Genomic DNA, 17,423 nt, shown 5'->3' with positions numbered 1-17,423 from the left:
CACAGAAACAGAATAAGGAATCCTAAAATTTATATGGAACAACAAAAGACCCTGAATAGCCAAAGGAACCTGAGAAAAACGAAAAAAACCGGAGGCATCACACTCCCTGATTTCAAAGTATACTACAAAGCTACAGGAATCAAAACAGCATGGTCCTGGCACAAAAAGAGATACACAGGTCAGTGGAACAGAATCAAGAGCCCAGAAGTAAACCCACACATATGTGGACAGCTAATAATATTCGACAAGGGACCCAAGAACATACACTGGAGAAAGGAAAGTCTCTTCAACGCATGGTGTTGGGAAAACTGGACAGTCACATGCAAAAGAATGAAAGTAGACCATTATCTTACACCATACACAAAAATTAACTCAAAATGGATTAAAGACTTGAAGGGAAGATCTGAAACCATAAAATTTCTACAAGAAGACATAGGCAGTATGCTCTTTGATATCAGTCCTAGCAGCATATTTTCAAAGACCATGTCTGACCAGGCAAGGGAAACAATAGTAAAAAGAAACAAACGGGTCCACATTAAACTAAAAAGCTTCTGCACAGCAAAGGAAACCATCAACAAAATGAAAAGACAACCTAACAATTGGGAGGAAACATTTGTGAACCATATATCTGATAAGGGGTTAATATCCAAAATATATAAAGAACTCATACATCTCTACAACAAAAAACTAACAACCCAATTAAAAAATGAGCAAAAGATCTGAACAGACATTTTTCCAAAGAAGATATACAGATGGCCAACAGGCACATGAAAAGATGTTCAACGTCACTAATTATTAGGGAAATAAAAACCAAAATTACAATGAGCTATTACCTCACACCCATCAGAATCGCTATAATTACCAAGACAGGAAACAACAAGCGTTGGAGAAGATGTGGAGAAAAGGGAACTCTCATACACTGCTGGTAGGAATGCAAACTGGTGCAGCCACTATGGAAAACAGTATGGAGATTCCTCAAGAAATTAAGAATAGAATTACCATATGATCCAGCTATTCCACTGCTGGATATTTATCCAAAGAACATGAAAACACGAATGCGTAAATATATATGCACCCCTTTGTTCAATGTGGCATTATTCACAATAGCCAAGACTTGGAAGCAACCCAAGTGCCCATCAACAGATGAATGGATAAAGATGATGTGGTATATATACACTATGGAATACTAGTCAGCCATAAAAAAGAAAAAATTGTGTCATTATGGATAGACCTTCAGGGTATTACGCTAAGTGAAACAAGTTTGACAAAGACAAATACCATATGATTTCACTTATATATAGAAGATAAACAAACACATAGATAAAGAGAACAGATTAGTGGTTACCAGAGGAAAAGGGAGTGAGGGGAAGGCAAAAGGGGTAAAGGGGCATATACGTACGTTGACGGATAAAAACTAGAGCATTGGTGGTGAACACAATGCAAACTATACAGAAACTGAAATATAATAATGTACACCTGAAATTTACACAATGTTAAAAGGCAATATGACCTCAATAAAAAAAAAAATATATATATATATATATACCAATTGGAAAAAAAAGGTGGGTCCCCTTTGACCAACCAATTTCACTTTTAGGACTTTATTCTAAGGAAACAGTTATTAGAAGAAGAGACAAAAATGTATGCACCAGGGTGTTTACCATAATGCTATTGACAATAGCAAAACAAAATGGAATAAAAATAGGGGACTGGTTAAATAAATTAAGGTACATCAATACAACTGGGTATGACACTCATTCAAAATGATGATATAGACCCACTGACTTGGGAAGTGGACAACAATATGGTGTCAAGTGGTAAAAGGAGGCTGACAACAGCATGCATGCTATAATTCTCCCTCCTCTCCCCCATCCAACCTATCACTACATCTAGACGTACATTTGTGCATATATACTTACGAAAAGCACCTGAAAGGATATACCCCCTCATTTTACATTGGTAAAATCTTAACGGAATTGAATGATTTTAACTTTCTTCTTCATCCATTTCTGCATTGTTTGGATTTTTTAATATAGTGAGTATAGATTATTTTTTAAGCAGAAAAAAACCAACAAATCTATTTTTATTTTAAAACAAACCCAAATCCCCTCAAATAAACATAGGTCATTTATATAATACTTTCTGATACTAGGGGGCCAATAAAAGCTTCAGGGGCTAAAGGAGTCCCAATTTGTGTTTAAGATGCTGCTGTGCAGCATGGCCTCACTCAGCTCCCACATGCATTTAACAGGAAGCTGTAATCACTTACCTCGGAAACTTCTACCCTCTGTCCATTCTTATCATAGACATCACCTGTTGGTAAGTAAACAGAGCAGAGACTTGGCAAAGGTTTTAAAGAAGGGTTTAAAAATTTTTTTATTGTAGTAAAATACATACAACATAAAATTTGCCATTTTAACCATTTTTTAGTGTACAATTCAGTGGCATTGATTACATTCACAATGTTGTGCAACAATCACTATTATATATTTCCTAAACAGAAACTCCTTATTCCTCTCTATTCCCAGCCCCTGGTAACCTCTAACCTACTTTTTGTCTCTGTGAATTTGTCTATTCTAGATATTTCATATAAGTAGAATCATACAATCTTTCCTTTTGTGTCTGGCTTATTTCATTTAGCATAATGTTTTCAAGAATCATCCTTCATGTAGCATGTATCAGAACTTCATTACTTTTTATGACTGAGTAATATTCCATTGTGTAGATATACCACAATTTATTTCTCCATTCATCTGTTGATGGACACATGCATGGTTTCTACCTTTGGGCTATTGTGAATAATGCTCTAATGCACACTAGCAAATATCTATCTGTTTGAATTGCTGTTTTAAATATTTTTGGTATATACTTAGGTATGGAATTACTGGGTTATATGGTAATTTAAAGGAGGGTTATTAAAAGCTTATTTTTTATGCTTCTATCATCTAGACTTGTAGTCAAGCTTCTTCTTCCCCTCAGGCCCCAGTGCCCCAGTAAGCTCCTTTCCCCAAGCCAGTGGTAAGAAGAGGTCATCTGCTTGGGCCATAACTCTTCTCCCTTAAGTGTGAGTGAGGTGAGGCTGGAGTCTAGTCACCGGATCTATGAGAGACTTCACACTTCAGGAAGCCCTCTAATCAGAAAAGTTACCTAGAAGAGACGTAAAAATAGTGCTAGAATGTTTAGGATTGTTGGCCAGTGGACAGTACAGACAGAATAGGGGTGGAAGACAGTCTAATGTCAAGCACAGAAACTCCCATGACTCTTTTCAACCTTACCCAGCGTATGGTCATGGCTTATAATGAGCCAGAGAATTAAGATCCTCACCCAAATCAACTCATCCAAAAATAAGCTTTCAGAAATGAAAACTTGTTTGGCAGGAGTAATAGGAAATATTACAGTGCTCTTGTTTCTTAATTTTAAATTTTTTATTATTTTTAAATTGAGGTGAAATTCACGTAACATACAATTAACCATTTTAAGGTGTATAATTCAGGGGCATTTAGTGCATTCATAATGTTGTGCAACTACCACATCTCTAGTTTCAAAGCTTTGTCATCACCCCAGAAGAACATTCCATGTGCTCTAGCTTTTCAGATGTGACTGCCTTCCTCTGCTAGTTAGTGCACTGGGCATGAATGTTCACCTACATGAGGACTTAATATTGTCATGCAAACAAGCATATGCTTAAGGCATGAAATAAATGAGGAATTGGGCATGGGAGACACTGATCAAACTCTGACTACCCTTTGATGGCTTCTCTCAGGACTGTTTATTGGTCTGAGGGAGAACCAGGAGATTAGCAACTTCAGTAATATGCTGGTTGCCCCATCTGATTTAATATGAGAGTGAATTGACTTTCCCAAGACACTGGGAATTCTTGAGGACAGAGATTAAGTCTTGTACATCTTGGTATTTCCAGTATCCAATACAATGGGTTCCATCTTTAAGGTGCTAAATAAATGCTTTCAGGTTAGAATTGAGTGGGCTAGGTGATCTTTGCTTAGTGAATAGAGGAGGTTGTGAGAATAAGAGGTGTATAGATTTAGAGTCAGATTATTCTTGAGAACATCTGCAAAGTAGAATTTCCCCAGGACTCAGGGAAAGCAGGAAGACATGCATACCATACAATGTCCCATTAATAGAACACTTCTTGAAAATCATGATGTTCTGAGTCAGGGTCCCTGTTTTGTCAGAGAACACGTATTTGACCTGGCCGAGTTCCTCATTAAGGGTGGTGGTGCGAGCTTGTGCTGGTGTGTTCTTTGGTGCATAAAACATCTTCCGATCCCAGTTGATATAGTAACTGTTGCCCAATCTTATTATCTCAACACTAAGGAAAAGGAAGAAAAGAAGAGGCCTGGGTCAGAGCAGGACAAGCAAATAAATCACCCTGTTTTCTTTCTTTCTTTTTTTTTTTTTTGAGGAAGATTAGCCCTGAGCTAACATCTGCTGCCAGTCCTCCTCTTTTGGCTGAGGGAGACTGGCCCTGAGCTAACATCCATCCCTATCTTCCTCGACTTTATATGTGGGACGCTTGCCACAGCACGGCTTGCCAAGTGGTGCCATGTCCACACCCAGGATCTGAACTGGTGAACCCTGGGCTGCCGAAGCAGAACGTGCGCACTTAACCGCTGCACCACCAGGCTGGCCCCTGGTTTCCTTATTTGTCCTGTGGTAGGTCAGGGCCAGCATTAGAAAATCAGAGTATCTCCCACCAGCCAACCCATTGTAATTCTGACTTTGACCATTATCACTGAAGGCTTTACAATCTGGATCCAGATACACCTGATTAACTTTGCTGAGGCATACTCCCCTTTCACTCTTCTTCAAAAGCATATCCAGCAAAAGTCACAAATTTATCAGGCAAGGCCTGATAGAGTTAAGAGCTAACTAATAAAAGGATGCCTAGGCTTAATTAAAGGATTATTGCTGCTATCATGTAAATCCATTGGTAGGGAAGAGAGAGGAACTTGAAACACTCAGAGCTTCTTTGTTTCAGAAGACAAGGGGAAGGATGTGTGAAAATCAGAAACGGCTTACAGGAGCTGATCCTCTGATAAATTTCCAGGCAGAGCCAGCCTGCCTGTGGGGTAGCTTCCTCCCCCAGTAGCCTCTTCTCCGTTTTTATCTGAATTTTCCCTATCGCCCTTGTCTCATTCCTCTTCTGTTCCAAATAACATGTGACAAGAGATTTTCACATATTGAGGTATACAGGGTAACTATTCGGGTTCAAAACTGACTCATCTTGAACTAAAAAGTCTCATTTACAACCTATCAAACATACTTTGTACATCTGCTTAACCATTAAAGTAAAGAATGCACTCCCTTAAGAAAAGAATGTATGCTTCCCCTCCTATGCCTTACTGGTAATGCCAGGATTAGTCTGTTTCCTGATATCACGGTCATGTTGACCTGCTAATTTGCAACTGAATATCTCTTTGAAATTTTGATAAAAATGTATCCTGGGTGTGTTTAATGTATGCTGTTTGTTCCAAGACAGTATATAACCATTCTATACACTCCACTTCTTTGGTGCCCTTCCTTCCTTGTGGAAGGAAGGCCCTGGGCTAGTCCTCAGAGCTGGCTCATAATAAACTCACCCCAATTTTGATTTATAGATTGGCTATGGATTATGTACGTTGACACATGCGTTATAGATCCCTTATGGTTAACAAGCATCTTCGTTTTAAAACAGTGAAGACTTTTAAGGGGCCTCTTTCCTATCATCTTTCATATATGTGTTAGTTTTCATATGTATGTCAGTTTAGATTGCTTCATTAGCAATCCCTGTCTGAGACAGCTGCGTTGGAGGACAAGGATTTTTTGTTTGAGGTAGGGGAGGAGGTGCTCCGACCCGCATTATTGACTCTACTGGTCCTCACAGGTTGAGTCTTGACCCCTCCCTTCCTTCAGCATAGCAGCCACCATAGCAATCTCTCTAAATTCAAACAATTAATTACATTATTTCTTTCCTTAGAAAGGTCTATTTGCTGCTTTTAGGATAAAATCCAAACTCCTTGGCCTGGCGTTTTAAGGCTCTCCTGGATCTGATCCTAAATTACCACCCAATACCTTAGTCTAGGCTAATCATTGTTCTATTACCAGATGAAGCTTTTAAAAACCTCCAGTGGGGGGGCCAGCCCTGTGGCCGAGAGGTTGAGTTCGTGTGCTCCGCTTAAGCGGCCCAGGGTTTCGCAGGTTCAGATCCTGGGCGCGGACATGGCACCGCTCATCAGGCCATGCTGAGGCAGTGTCCCACATGACACAACTAGAAGAACCCACAACTAAAAATACACAACTATGTACCGGGGGGCTTTGGGGAGAAAAAGGAAAAACAAAATCTTAAAAAAAAAAAAACAACGAAACCACCAGGGGGCTGTCCCCGTGGCCAAGTGGTTAAGTTTGAGAGCTCTGCTTCAGCGGCCTGGGGTTCACTGGATCAGATCCTGGGCGTGGACCTTCACACCACTCATAAGGCCATGCTGTGGCAGCGTCCCACATAGAAGAACTAGAATGACTTACAACTAGGATATATAACTATCTACTGGGGCTTTGGCGAGAGGGAAAAAAAATGAGGAAGATTGGCAACAGATATTAGCTCAGGGCCAATCTTCCTCACCAAAAAACACCAAACAAAAAACAAAACCCTCCAAATCTTTGTACATGCTGATCTTTCTGCTTGCAATATTCTTTTCCTATTTTCTGCTTGGTGAATTCTATTCTTTTTTCAAATATTAGTTTTCTATAAACCCCTACGTCTCTCCAGGCAGAACTAATCCATTACTTTTCAAGGCTCCCATAGCATTCACATATATATATTTCTATTACATCATTTTTCATATTGTATCATAATTATTTATTTAAGTATCTGTTTCCATGGCTATGTTGTAAGCATATCTAGAGAAAGGGCTGTCTTATTTTTCATGTTTCTTTTTCTTCTTCTTCTTCTTCTTCTTCTTCTCCCCAAAGCTCCCCAGTACACAGTTGTATATTTTAGTTGTGGGTCCCTCTAGTTGTGGCATGTGGGACGCTGCCTCAGTATGGCCTGACGAGCGGTGCCACGTCCACGTTCAGGATCCAAACCAGCAAAATCCTAGGCCACTGAAACAGAGCATGCTAACTTAACCACTCGGCCACAGGGCTGGCCCCTACTTTTCATGTTTCTATCTCCAACATCCAATATAGTGCTTGGCACACAGTAGGTACTCAATAAACATATATTATATTAATCATACAGTTTAGTGATACGTAGGGTGTTTTCAGGTTGGGATGCCACAGTACAGGGTTTAGGAAACCTGGAAAGAAGGATGAGAAAATGTGTGTGGGTGTGTGAAAGGGAATGTTTAAAACAGAAAAAGGAGATCAGAGTATAGTAAAGACTTATTTTACCTATTTCAAATTTTTATCCAAGGTGCTCATGAAAAAGGGGAGGAAACCTCCTTCTCCTCTTCTCCAGCATTTAGAAACCAGAACCTAGGTCACGATTACACCTATCTACCATTTGTCACATTGTTTCTCATTTCTGATTAACTGATTTATACATGAATATTTGGAGTCTATCTTGTTGATAAATTAGGGGCTGCCTGGCTTATGCTTTAGCATCACCAAATTTGTGTGTATTTTTTCTAATTATTTCATGTGCTTAAATGTCTTATTTAGTCACTTACACTAAAAGCTATTTGCGGGCAGGGACAATTTTCTTTTTGTATAACCCACATGGTATCTAGCATAGTATTCTGGATATGGAAAGCATTTATGTGATCTCCAGATATTTCTCAGAGTGTTTTGTACACCAGGCACCATGAAAAGTAAAGGGTTAAAGAGCACACAGTCTATGCTTTCTAAAAGTTCACACTCTGGTTGGGGAATTAAGCAGGAAGTACGAAGTCAGCTCCTCTCCCTGTAACCCAAAGCAATGAAAGAAGCCTACCTGACATAGAGGGAAATGGGCACCACGGTGTTGAGAATAATGAAGTAGGACCAGAACATGAGGATGGCAGAGACAACTGACGAAGAGACATATTCTTTCCATGGCAGAAAATTCTGGAAGTAGTAGCCTTTCTTATTCTCCCAAATGCCATGCCCAACTGCTAGGATAAAACACATGCTGCCTAGAAACAGGAAAATCTAGAAATCAAAAAAAGAATTAAATTAACATTTCACCCAAGGCATGTGCTGCTTCACTTCTATCTTTTAGAGCTCTCTCTCTCAACAAAGCGCCTCTCTCCTGGGACGGCAGGAGCCCTGTAGTTCCCAGGCTGCAGGCAGGAGTACACAGGACAGCAAAGAAAGTCCAGCAGGAGCCATCCTTGGGATTTTGAAGGGAAATAACAGTAACTAAAATATATTAACACTAATTAAGTGCCAGGAACTGTGCTAAGTACTTTACATATATTATTTAATTTAATATTATAATACCCCTCTTTTTTTTTTCACTGAGGAAGAGTCACCCTGAGCTAACGTCTGTGCCAATCTTCCCCTATTTTGGATGTGGGTCACTGTCATAGCATGACCACGGACGAGTGGTGTAGGTGTATGCCTGGGAAACGAACCCGGGCCTCCAAAGCAGAGTGTGCCAAACTTAACCACTAGGCCACGGGGCCGGCCCCTGTAATACTCCTCTTTTAATAATAGATGAGAAACTTGATATTAAGAGTGGAAAAGCATTTTGCTTAAAGTCACTTAGCTACTAACAAGGAGAGACAGTTTTTGAACCAGTTCCAGAATCCAAGCTCTTAATTATTCTATTACTGAAGTGAGGTGCTGCTTTAACAAAGTCTGAAATGTATGGTGTTAGCTTAGCAGTTGCGGGTGGGTGAGTGGTAAGAAAAGTGATATAAAAGACTGAACATATGGCAATCATGTTAACAGTAAAGACTTGTAAAACAGGAAGACAGACCATGTGCCCACTAAGCCTATAGCTGCAAGGGAAGTGGTCAGGAAGAATTAGAATATTAGTGTGTGTTGGCTGCCTTTGACAATGTATTAAAAGAAAGAGTTGAACTAGGGAAATAATTGGCCAATTTATAAGCAGAAATGAAAAGGAACAGAGAGAAATTTGGGTCATCATAGGAGTGGAAAAGTCTATTACTTTTAGACACCAAAGAGGCAGAGCTAAAAATGAGATCTTAAGGAAATAATTCTTTCCAATTGAACAAAGTGAATCAGCCTGGAAGCAAAGTTCAGATTAAAGATGATATTTTCTTTTTTTTTCATGAAAACATATATGTTTAATTTAAAAAACAACAATAAAACGAACACTTGTAAATCTATTACCCAGCCAAGAAAGAACATTATCAAGACCATATGTACACCTCTCCAACTGCATCTCTTTTCTTCAAAAGATTATGTTTTCTTACCCAAGATTATTGTTCCAGATAACCTCAACTTTCTTGCCATTAAGTTGAGAGAGAATGGCATGGAGGGGCAAGAAAGCAAAGAAATAAGACAAATTAGAGAACTATGTTTAGAAAAGAACTTTGGGGGAGAAGGGATAACACTCCCAAACTCACTACCAGCATTACCCTAGGACCAAAGCTAGAGACTACCAGGACACTATGAGAAAAGAAAACTATAGGCCAATATCCCTGATAAATATAGATGCAAAACCTCTCAACAAAATACTAGCAAACCGAATTCATCAGCACATTAAAAGGATCATACACCACGATCACGTGGGATTTAGACACAAACGGAAGAAAGTGAAAAAGACACCAATAAATGAAAGATATCCTGGGTTCACAGACGAGAAGAGTTAACATTGTTAAAATGTCCATACTACCCAAAGCTATCTACTGAGTCAATGCAATTGCTATAAAGATTCCAGTGGCATTTTTTTTTTGTTGATTTTTGGTTTTTGGGGTTTTTTTTGAGGAAGATTAGCCCTGAGCTAACATCTGCCACCAATGCTCCTCTTTTTGCTGAGGAAGACTGGCCCTGAGCTAACATTCGTCCCCATCTTCCTCTACATCATATGTGGGATGCCTGCCACAGCATAGCTTGATAAGTGGTAGGTAGGTCTGTGCCCAGGATCCGAACTGGTGAACCCTGGGCCGCCGAAGCAGAGTCCACGAACTTAACTGCTGTGCCACCAGGCTGGCCCCTCCAATGGTATTTTTTTACAGAAATAGAAAAAACAATCCTAAAATTTTTATGGAACCACAAAAGACCCTGAATAACTAAAGAAATCTTGAGACAGGAGAACAAAGCTGGATGCATCATATTTCCTGATTTCAAACTATAATACAAAGCTATAGTAATCAAAACAGTATGGTACTGGTATAAAAATAGACATAGAGACCAATGCAACAGAATCGAGAGCCTAGAAATGAACCCATGCGTAGATGGTCAACTACTATTTGACAAGGAAGGCAAGACCACTGAATGGAGAAAAGGCAGTCTCTTCAATAAATGGTGTTGGGAAAATTGGATATTCACATGCAGAAGAATGAAACTGGACCTCTGTCTTATAACACTCACAAAAATTAACTTGAAATGGATTAAAGACTTAAATCTAAGACCCCAAACCATAAAACTTCTAGAAGAAAGCAGAGAGAAAAAGTTCCTTGACATCCGTCTTGGCAATGATTTTATGGATATGACACCCAAAGCACAAGCAACAAAAGCAAAAATAAACAAGTGGGACTACATCAAACCTCAAAGCTTCTGCACAGCAAAGGAACAATAAACATAATGAAATGGCAACTACGGAATGGGAGAAGATATTTGCAAACCACACACTTGACAAGGGGTTAATATCCAAAACATATAAGGAACTCATACAACTCAATAGCCAAAAAACCAAATAATGCATTTTTCCAAATAGAATAGACATTTTTCCAAAGAAGCTATTCAAATGGCCAATAGGTACATGAAAATATACTATCACTAATCATCACAGAAAAGCAAATCAAAATCACAATGAGATATTACCTCACGCCTGTTAGAATGGCTGTTATCAAAACACAAGAGATAATAAGCACTGGGGATGATGTGGAGGGTGCACTGTTGGTGGGAATGTGAATTGGTATACCTTTATGGAAAACAGTATGGAGGCTCCTCAGAAATTTTAAAATACAACTACCATATGATCCAGCAATTCCACTTCTGGGTATACATCCAAAGGAAATTAAATCACTATCCTGAAGAGATATCTGCACCCCATGTTCACTGCAGCATTATTCACGATAGCCAAGACATGGAAACAACCTAAGTGTCTACTGACGGATGAATGGATAAAGAAAATGTGGCGTGTGTGTGTGTGTATATATATAGATAGATAGATATATCTATATATATCAGTGTGTGTATATATGTGGATATATATATGTACAAATACACGTGTATTTGTACATGTAAAAATACAAATAGAATATTATTCAGAATAATGTATGCTATTCCATACAATAGAATATTATTCAAAAAAGAAAGAAATTCTGCCATTTGTGACAACATGGATGAAACTTGAGGGCACTGAGCTAAGTGAAATAAGTCAGATAGAGAAAGACAAATACTGTATGATATCACTTATATGTGGAATCTAAAAAAACAAACTCATAAAAACAGAGAGCAGAGTGGTGGTTTCCTGGAGCTGGGGGTGAGTAAGGGGGAATGGGTGAAGGTGGTCAAAGGGCACAAACTTCCAATTATGAGATGAATAAGTTTTGGGGATGTTTGTACAGCATAGTGACTGTAGAGAACAAGCCTGTTATGTATATTTGAAAGTTCCTAAGAGAGTAGATCTTAAAAGTTCTTACCACACACAAAAAAACTGTAACTTTGTGAGGTGATGGGTGTGTTAACTAACTTTATTGTGGTAATTATTTCACAAATACATACCTATATCAAATGATTATGTAGTACACTTTAAACTTAATGTTATATGTCAATTATATCTTAATAAAGATGGAAAAAAGTGTTAAAAAAAGAATTTTATACAAATGGAATCATATATATCTTTTTTTTTCTGGCTTCTTTCACTCAACATAATTATTTTGAGATTCATCCACGTTTTTGCATCTACCAATCGTTCATTTATTTTTATGGATGAGTAGTATTCTATTGTATGGATGTTGCACAATTTGTTTACTAATTCATCTTTTATTGAACAGTTTGGTTGTTTCCAGTTATCGGCTATTATAAACAAAGCTGCATTGAACATTTGTGTACAAGACTTTGCATGAACAGACACTTTCATTTCTTTTGTAAATGTCTAGGAGTGGAATTGCTGAGTCCTACAGTAAATTTATATTTAACTTTTTAAGAAGCTGCCAAATGTTTTCCGAAGTGGTTGTACAATTTTACATTCCATAAGCCTATATGCCCATATGCCTCTAGAGAAGACACATATGATGTTATTGTGAACCACCTCTAAGTCTATTCAATGGTCTTCAAATCTGTGCCCTTTGTCACAAAGTGTGACTAGCTCAAAGCAACTGATTGCTACTATTAGATGATCAGAAGTCTCATCTTTGAGTCACTGATGGGAAAGTCTTTGAAGACAAGAGTAGAAAAGCAGGAAGAGCAGGTCTAACTGGGATCATTCTCAGAAAATGACATTTTAAAAAACTTTAATTATGAAAAATTTCAAACACATATTAAGGTACATAAATAGTACAATGAACCCCTATGTATCCATCACCTAATTTCAAGAATTATCAATTCATGGCCAGTCTTATTTCATCCAAACCTCCTCTTCCCCTGCCCTCCCTTTTATTTTAAGCACATTTCCCACATTATATAATTTTATCTGTAAACAGTTTAATATGTATTTTTAAAGGATCTTATTTAAACATATAACCACAATACCTTATCACTTAAAGAATTAACAATGAATCCTTAATATTCAATATTTGAGATTTGAGAGTTGGGTGAGGGATGGGAAAAACGAAACAGAGGACGACTGAGATAAAACAGAATAAAATCTGCTTTTATTCCTAGTCTAGTGCAGATTCATTCTGAGTAGCTCAGCTCTTTGTGATGAAGGTCTCTTTGGGACCATACAACCCTTCCTTCTCAGTCTTACTCCCACTTCCTCATCCTTCTCTTCAATTAGTCACATGAAAGCAAGGCTAACCTCATGGTTCAGATCGAACCTCAATGATGAGTTCCACTGGCCCTGCCTTCCATTTTGGATAGTCTATGTGGCCAATATTAAATTTGGGACTATATTGCTCTACCTGCCAGTTCTCTAGGCCCTACTTCATCAGCTCCAGTGGGAAAAATGGAGAAGGTAAAATGAATAGAATAAACTGTTATAATTTATTTATAAATATAAATTCATTTATTTATTCTAAACTATTAGAATAAATAACTTGAAACCCTCCAAAGCTGTGGGAGAAATTGACAGGGTGACCTTCAGCATCTCTGCTTCATCCCTGTTTCCTGGATAACTGAGTATTACCCATGGTTTCCAGTGATGTGCCCTGCCTCCACTGTTAGACTAGGAGTCCCCAAACCAGATCTTTCTGCTCAGACTGAGTCACCAGAAAGGCAAATCACTTCTATCAGACCCAGCCCCAGGGGGAAGGGCTTCCCCCCTCAGCGTGAGGTCCACAGGGGCAGGAGACTCTGCTTTTTCCTCATTCTTAGAGCTTTCCCTGCCATCCTGAGACTTTCTAAGTCCTTGCATATGTTGTTTCTTATTATTATGATGGAGTTTATTGGTACTCAGGCTCTAAAGCTTCACCTTGCTTCCGCTCTACACAAAGAAAAAAACAAGAATTTGATTTTTGCCACAAACCCCAAAGGTTACGTGTCTGCCAGATTTTCCTGTAAGAAACATTTCCAAAAATGGGGAAAACATGAAGTGTTTAAATCAGGAAGGATTTCTGCTCCAGCTTCAAGAAAATGAGAGTGCATTACATCTAACTACATTGACAATGTCCTGGAAAAAATACCACATAAACAACACTGCTGAGCTGGTAAGAACCTAGCTAGTTCAGGAACCTCTCTTCATTTAATAACAATTCAAAAGACATTTCCTGAGCACTGCTTGGTGCAAGGCACTCCCAAGAGCACAGAGATGACTGTGACATAATTTCTACCTTAGAGGCTCATAATTTGGTAGCTCAGCTGTTCATTCATTTTTTTCACTAACTCAACAAATAATAATGAAGCTCCTATTATGTGTCAGGTGTATTTCTAGGGACTGGGGATACAGTGGTGAAAAAAGACAATGTCCTCACTCTCAGAGAAATTACAATCCTGCAGACATAGGTGGACGACACACAATTTAAGAAATGGAAAAATATAACTTAACTAGTGCTAAGTGACATGAAGAAAATAAAACAGGTTAATAGAATAAAGAAGGTCTTGGTGGGGGTGGCTACTTTAGATAGGGTGACAGAGAAGGCTTCTCTGAAAAGGTGGCATTAAACGAGGCCATGCAAGAAGCAAGCATGCAAAGACCTGGGCAGACACTGCCAGCAAGGTTAGAGGTCCTAAGTTAGAAACAAGTTTGCTTTCTCACTTCATTTGTAGTTTGCCTGGATATAGATTTCCAGGTCAAAATAATTTTCACTTAACAACTTTGAAGATATGACCCTATTGGTTTCTAGGACCCACTGGTGCTGGTGAGAAATCTGATGGCAATCTAATTCTCATTTTTTATGGATATCTTATTCTTATCTCTACAAAAATTCTGAGAATCTTCCCTATGCCCTTAGAGCTGTAACATTTCATGATGTTTAATGGATGTTTTAAATCTGCAACTCATACCCTTCTCCAATTCTAAGACATAATCGTCTATTATTTCTTTGACAATGTTGTCCCTTCCATTTTCTCTTTCCAATACTCCTGGTAGATGAATTTGGGGTACCTGGTTTGATCCTCCATTAAAAAAAGGTATTTATCTCATAGATTCTATCACTTTGTCTTTTTGTTTTATGGTCTAGGAGAGTTCTTTCTTTATTTCAGCCCTTTTAATGACTCTTTAATTTCAGCAATTTTTAAATTCCAAAATTCTCTTTTGTTGTTGTTCTTAGATTGCTTTTTTCTTCTTTTTTTATTTTTAGTAACCTATTCTTATTTTATTTATGCAATTGCTTCTTCTAAGAATAATAATAAGAATTTTTTGCAAATTCTTCTCTTTTCTCTTCCCTAAATTATAACCTGTCTATTCCAGGGTCAGTTACTCTATTTGTTCACCCTCATCCTTCTCTTTTGTGCTCCTGGTTTCCGTTTAGTCCCCTTAAAAATATGAATAGAAGAGTAGTTTGATCGCTCTATATTGCTAGAGTATGTTTTGTTTCCTTTGGTTAATTTTGTTTCCCCAGCTGGCCTGTCCCCTGACTGGGAAGATGGCACCATGGATTCTGTGTGGGTAGGCAGTCTGTGGGTAGGCAGTTGTTTGACAGGTTGCACCCGAGGGTACACAAGGAGCTTGCAGGAAAACTTGAGCCCCTCAAATTTATTTTTATTTATTTACTTATTTATTTTGAGGAAGATTAACCCAGAGCTAACATCTGCCGCCAATCCTTCTCTTTTTGCTGAGGAAGACTGGCCCTGAGCTAACATCAATGACCATCTTCATCTACTTTATATGTGGGATGCCTACCACAGCATGGCTTAACAAGCAGTGTGCAGGTCTGCACCTAGGATCCGAACTGGCAAACCCCGGACCACCGAGGCAGAATGTGCAAACCTAATTGCTATGCCACTGGGCCACCCTGAGCCCCCCAAATTTAAAGTAAAGTGAGTTTTACTCTGAAGTGATGACACCCACATTAGAAGCCCTAGTCCTCTACAGATAGGTTGTTAAATTTATTTAGAAAGCAGTCCTCTTGTTTGAGACTGGAGGCAAATACATTGTTCCTGCTATATGTATACTATCAGGGTGGTAGGATGATTTAGAGGGCCAATTACTGCCCACGTTGTTTTATGGACAGTTTTAAAATTAATTATCCTGATTATTACCTCAGATCCCACGCCTGCTCTCCACACCTGCTGACTCTAGCTTGGAGCTACTCTTAAGCTCTGTTAAGAAGAATATATTTCCACTGAAGCTCTCACCACTCAGGTTTATCTATCAGTATAATCTATCTACCTTCTGCTTTCCAAAAACTCATCAACTCTCGGGTCTGCCGATGGTTCTTCATCCTCTGTCAGGGCTGTTAGTTATTTATTTCCTGTTTCTATTTCTTTACAGTCATTTCACTAGGCTTGAAGAGGAAGTCTCAATGCCCTTAAACTGGATGCCCCAAAGTGAACGTAATACCCCAGATAATATTCCATACTTTCTAAAGAAAAGATTGCATGAATAACCTCACAAATGTAGTAATTCACAGCAGTATTCTGCCAGCTTAGCTGCCCCGGGCATTCATGTGGCCTCTCTGCTGCTTCTGCCTTGTGAAAACCTGAGCAGAGAACTACATTCTCCCTGGAGACTCGTGCCACAATCCCTCGATACTCCTGCTCTCATCTGCACTGGGGTTCTCTAGGCCTGCTATTCAGCTGTCATCCTAGGACTTCCTTTCACCGCTCCCACATCTCCCGGCTTCCATATCTTCTTTCCTGGTTTACTCTCTTGTTTTGCTTGAGTATACACTAGAAGCTTCTTAAGAGAGGATGCACGATGAGTAAATTTTTTTAAGTTTTTGCAAATATGGATATTATTTTATACTTGCATATTATTGATAGTTTCACTGGATTTAGAATTATAGGCTGCAAACAATTTTCTGGAGGACTTTTGAAGGCACAGATATTTACCTTCTGCTGTTCTGTTGAGAAGACCAATGCTATTCTGCTTCCTGATCCTTGTGTAGGACCTTTTATTCCTCTCTGGAAGCTTTTAGGATCTTCTTTTTAATTTTATAATTTCTCCACATGTGGTCAATCTGGCATGTTAAACAGGACTTGCCATGTGTTTTAATTTTGTCTCCCCAAGGAGAGATAGCAAGTATAGCAGAAAGAGCATTGACTCTAAAAACTTATGGATAGATGTGATTATTAAATAAAATCATGTATGTAAAGCATCTGGCACATATTGATGTGATGCCTTACTCCTCACCACCCTCCCCCCCCGTCCCTGCTACCAATGAACTTAGACTCTTGCGGGCTAGACCCAGGTCTTACATGTCCTCACATTTCTCACATCTAGCACATACTGGGCACATAACAGATTCTCAATAAATATCATCTGATGACTTGATAAGTCATAGACTGTCTTTGCCATTATTTTTCTGTGGGATTTTATTTATGATATTTATCTTTACTGTGTCTTAATCTGCATCTTCGTCAAAGGGGGAAAATACTTCTTGACTTGCTTATTGTTCATGGATGTAGTGAGACTGCAGTTAGTGAGTGATGTGAAAATATTCTAAAAATATAAAATCCCTCTACAGATGTCAAGTATTATCGCTGCCCTTCAGATAGGTAAACAAGTAGTTGAACCTTTCTAGGCATATGTGACACATCCTATTTTG

General features: G+C 38.6%; 1 protein-coding gene across 20 annotated transcripts in view; it reads right to left on the bottom strand.

The window, feature by feature from the left end:
* The window catches only part of LOC124247772 (phospholipid-transporting ATPase FetA-like), a 130,092-nt gene that overhangs the window by 37,630 nt on the left and 75,039 nt on the right, over positions 1 to 17,423 (bottom strand). For all 20 annotated transcript variants that reach the window (XM_046677472.1, XM_046677552.1, XM_046677448.1 and 17 more), the window contains 3 exons: positions 7,931 to 8,127; positions 4,122 to 4,330; positions 2,270 to 2,313 (listed from right to left, as the gene is read on the bottom strand). In XM_046677472.1, the coding sequence (XP_046533428.1) occupies positions 2,270 to 2,313; positions 4,122 to 4,330; positions 7,931 to 8,127 (450 nt within the window). The remainder of the gene's footprint in view (positions 1 to 2,269; positions 2,314 to 4,121; positions 4,331 to 7,930; positions 8,128 to 17,423) is intronic.

The sequence above is a fragment of the Equus quagga genome, chromosome 1 (genome assembly GCF_021613505.1).
Source record: "Equus quagga isolate Etosha38 chromosome 1, UCLA_HA_Equagga_1.0, whole genome shotgun sequence".
Lineage (NCBI taxonomy): Eukaryota > Metazoa > Chordata > Mammalia > Perissodactyla > Equidae > Equus > Equus quagga.
The sequence above is the reverse complement of the archived record's forward strand: the minus strand, read 5'-3'. Positions and strand labels throughout refer to the sequence as shown.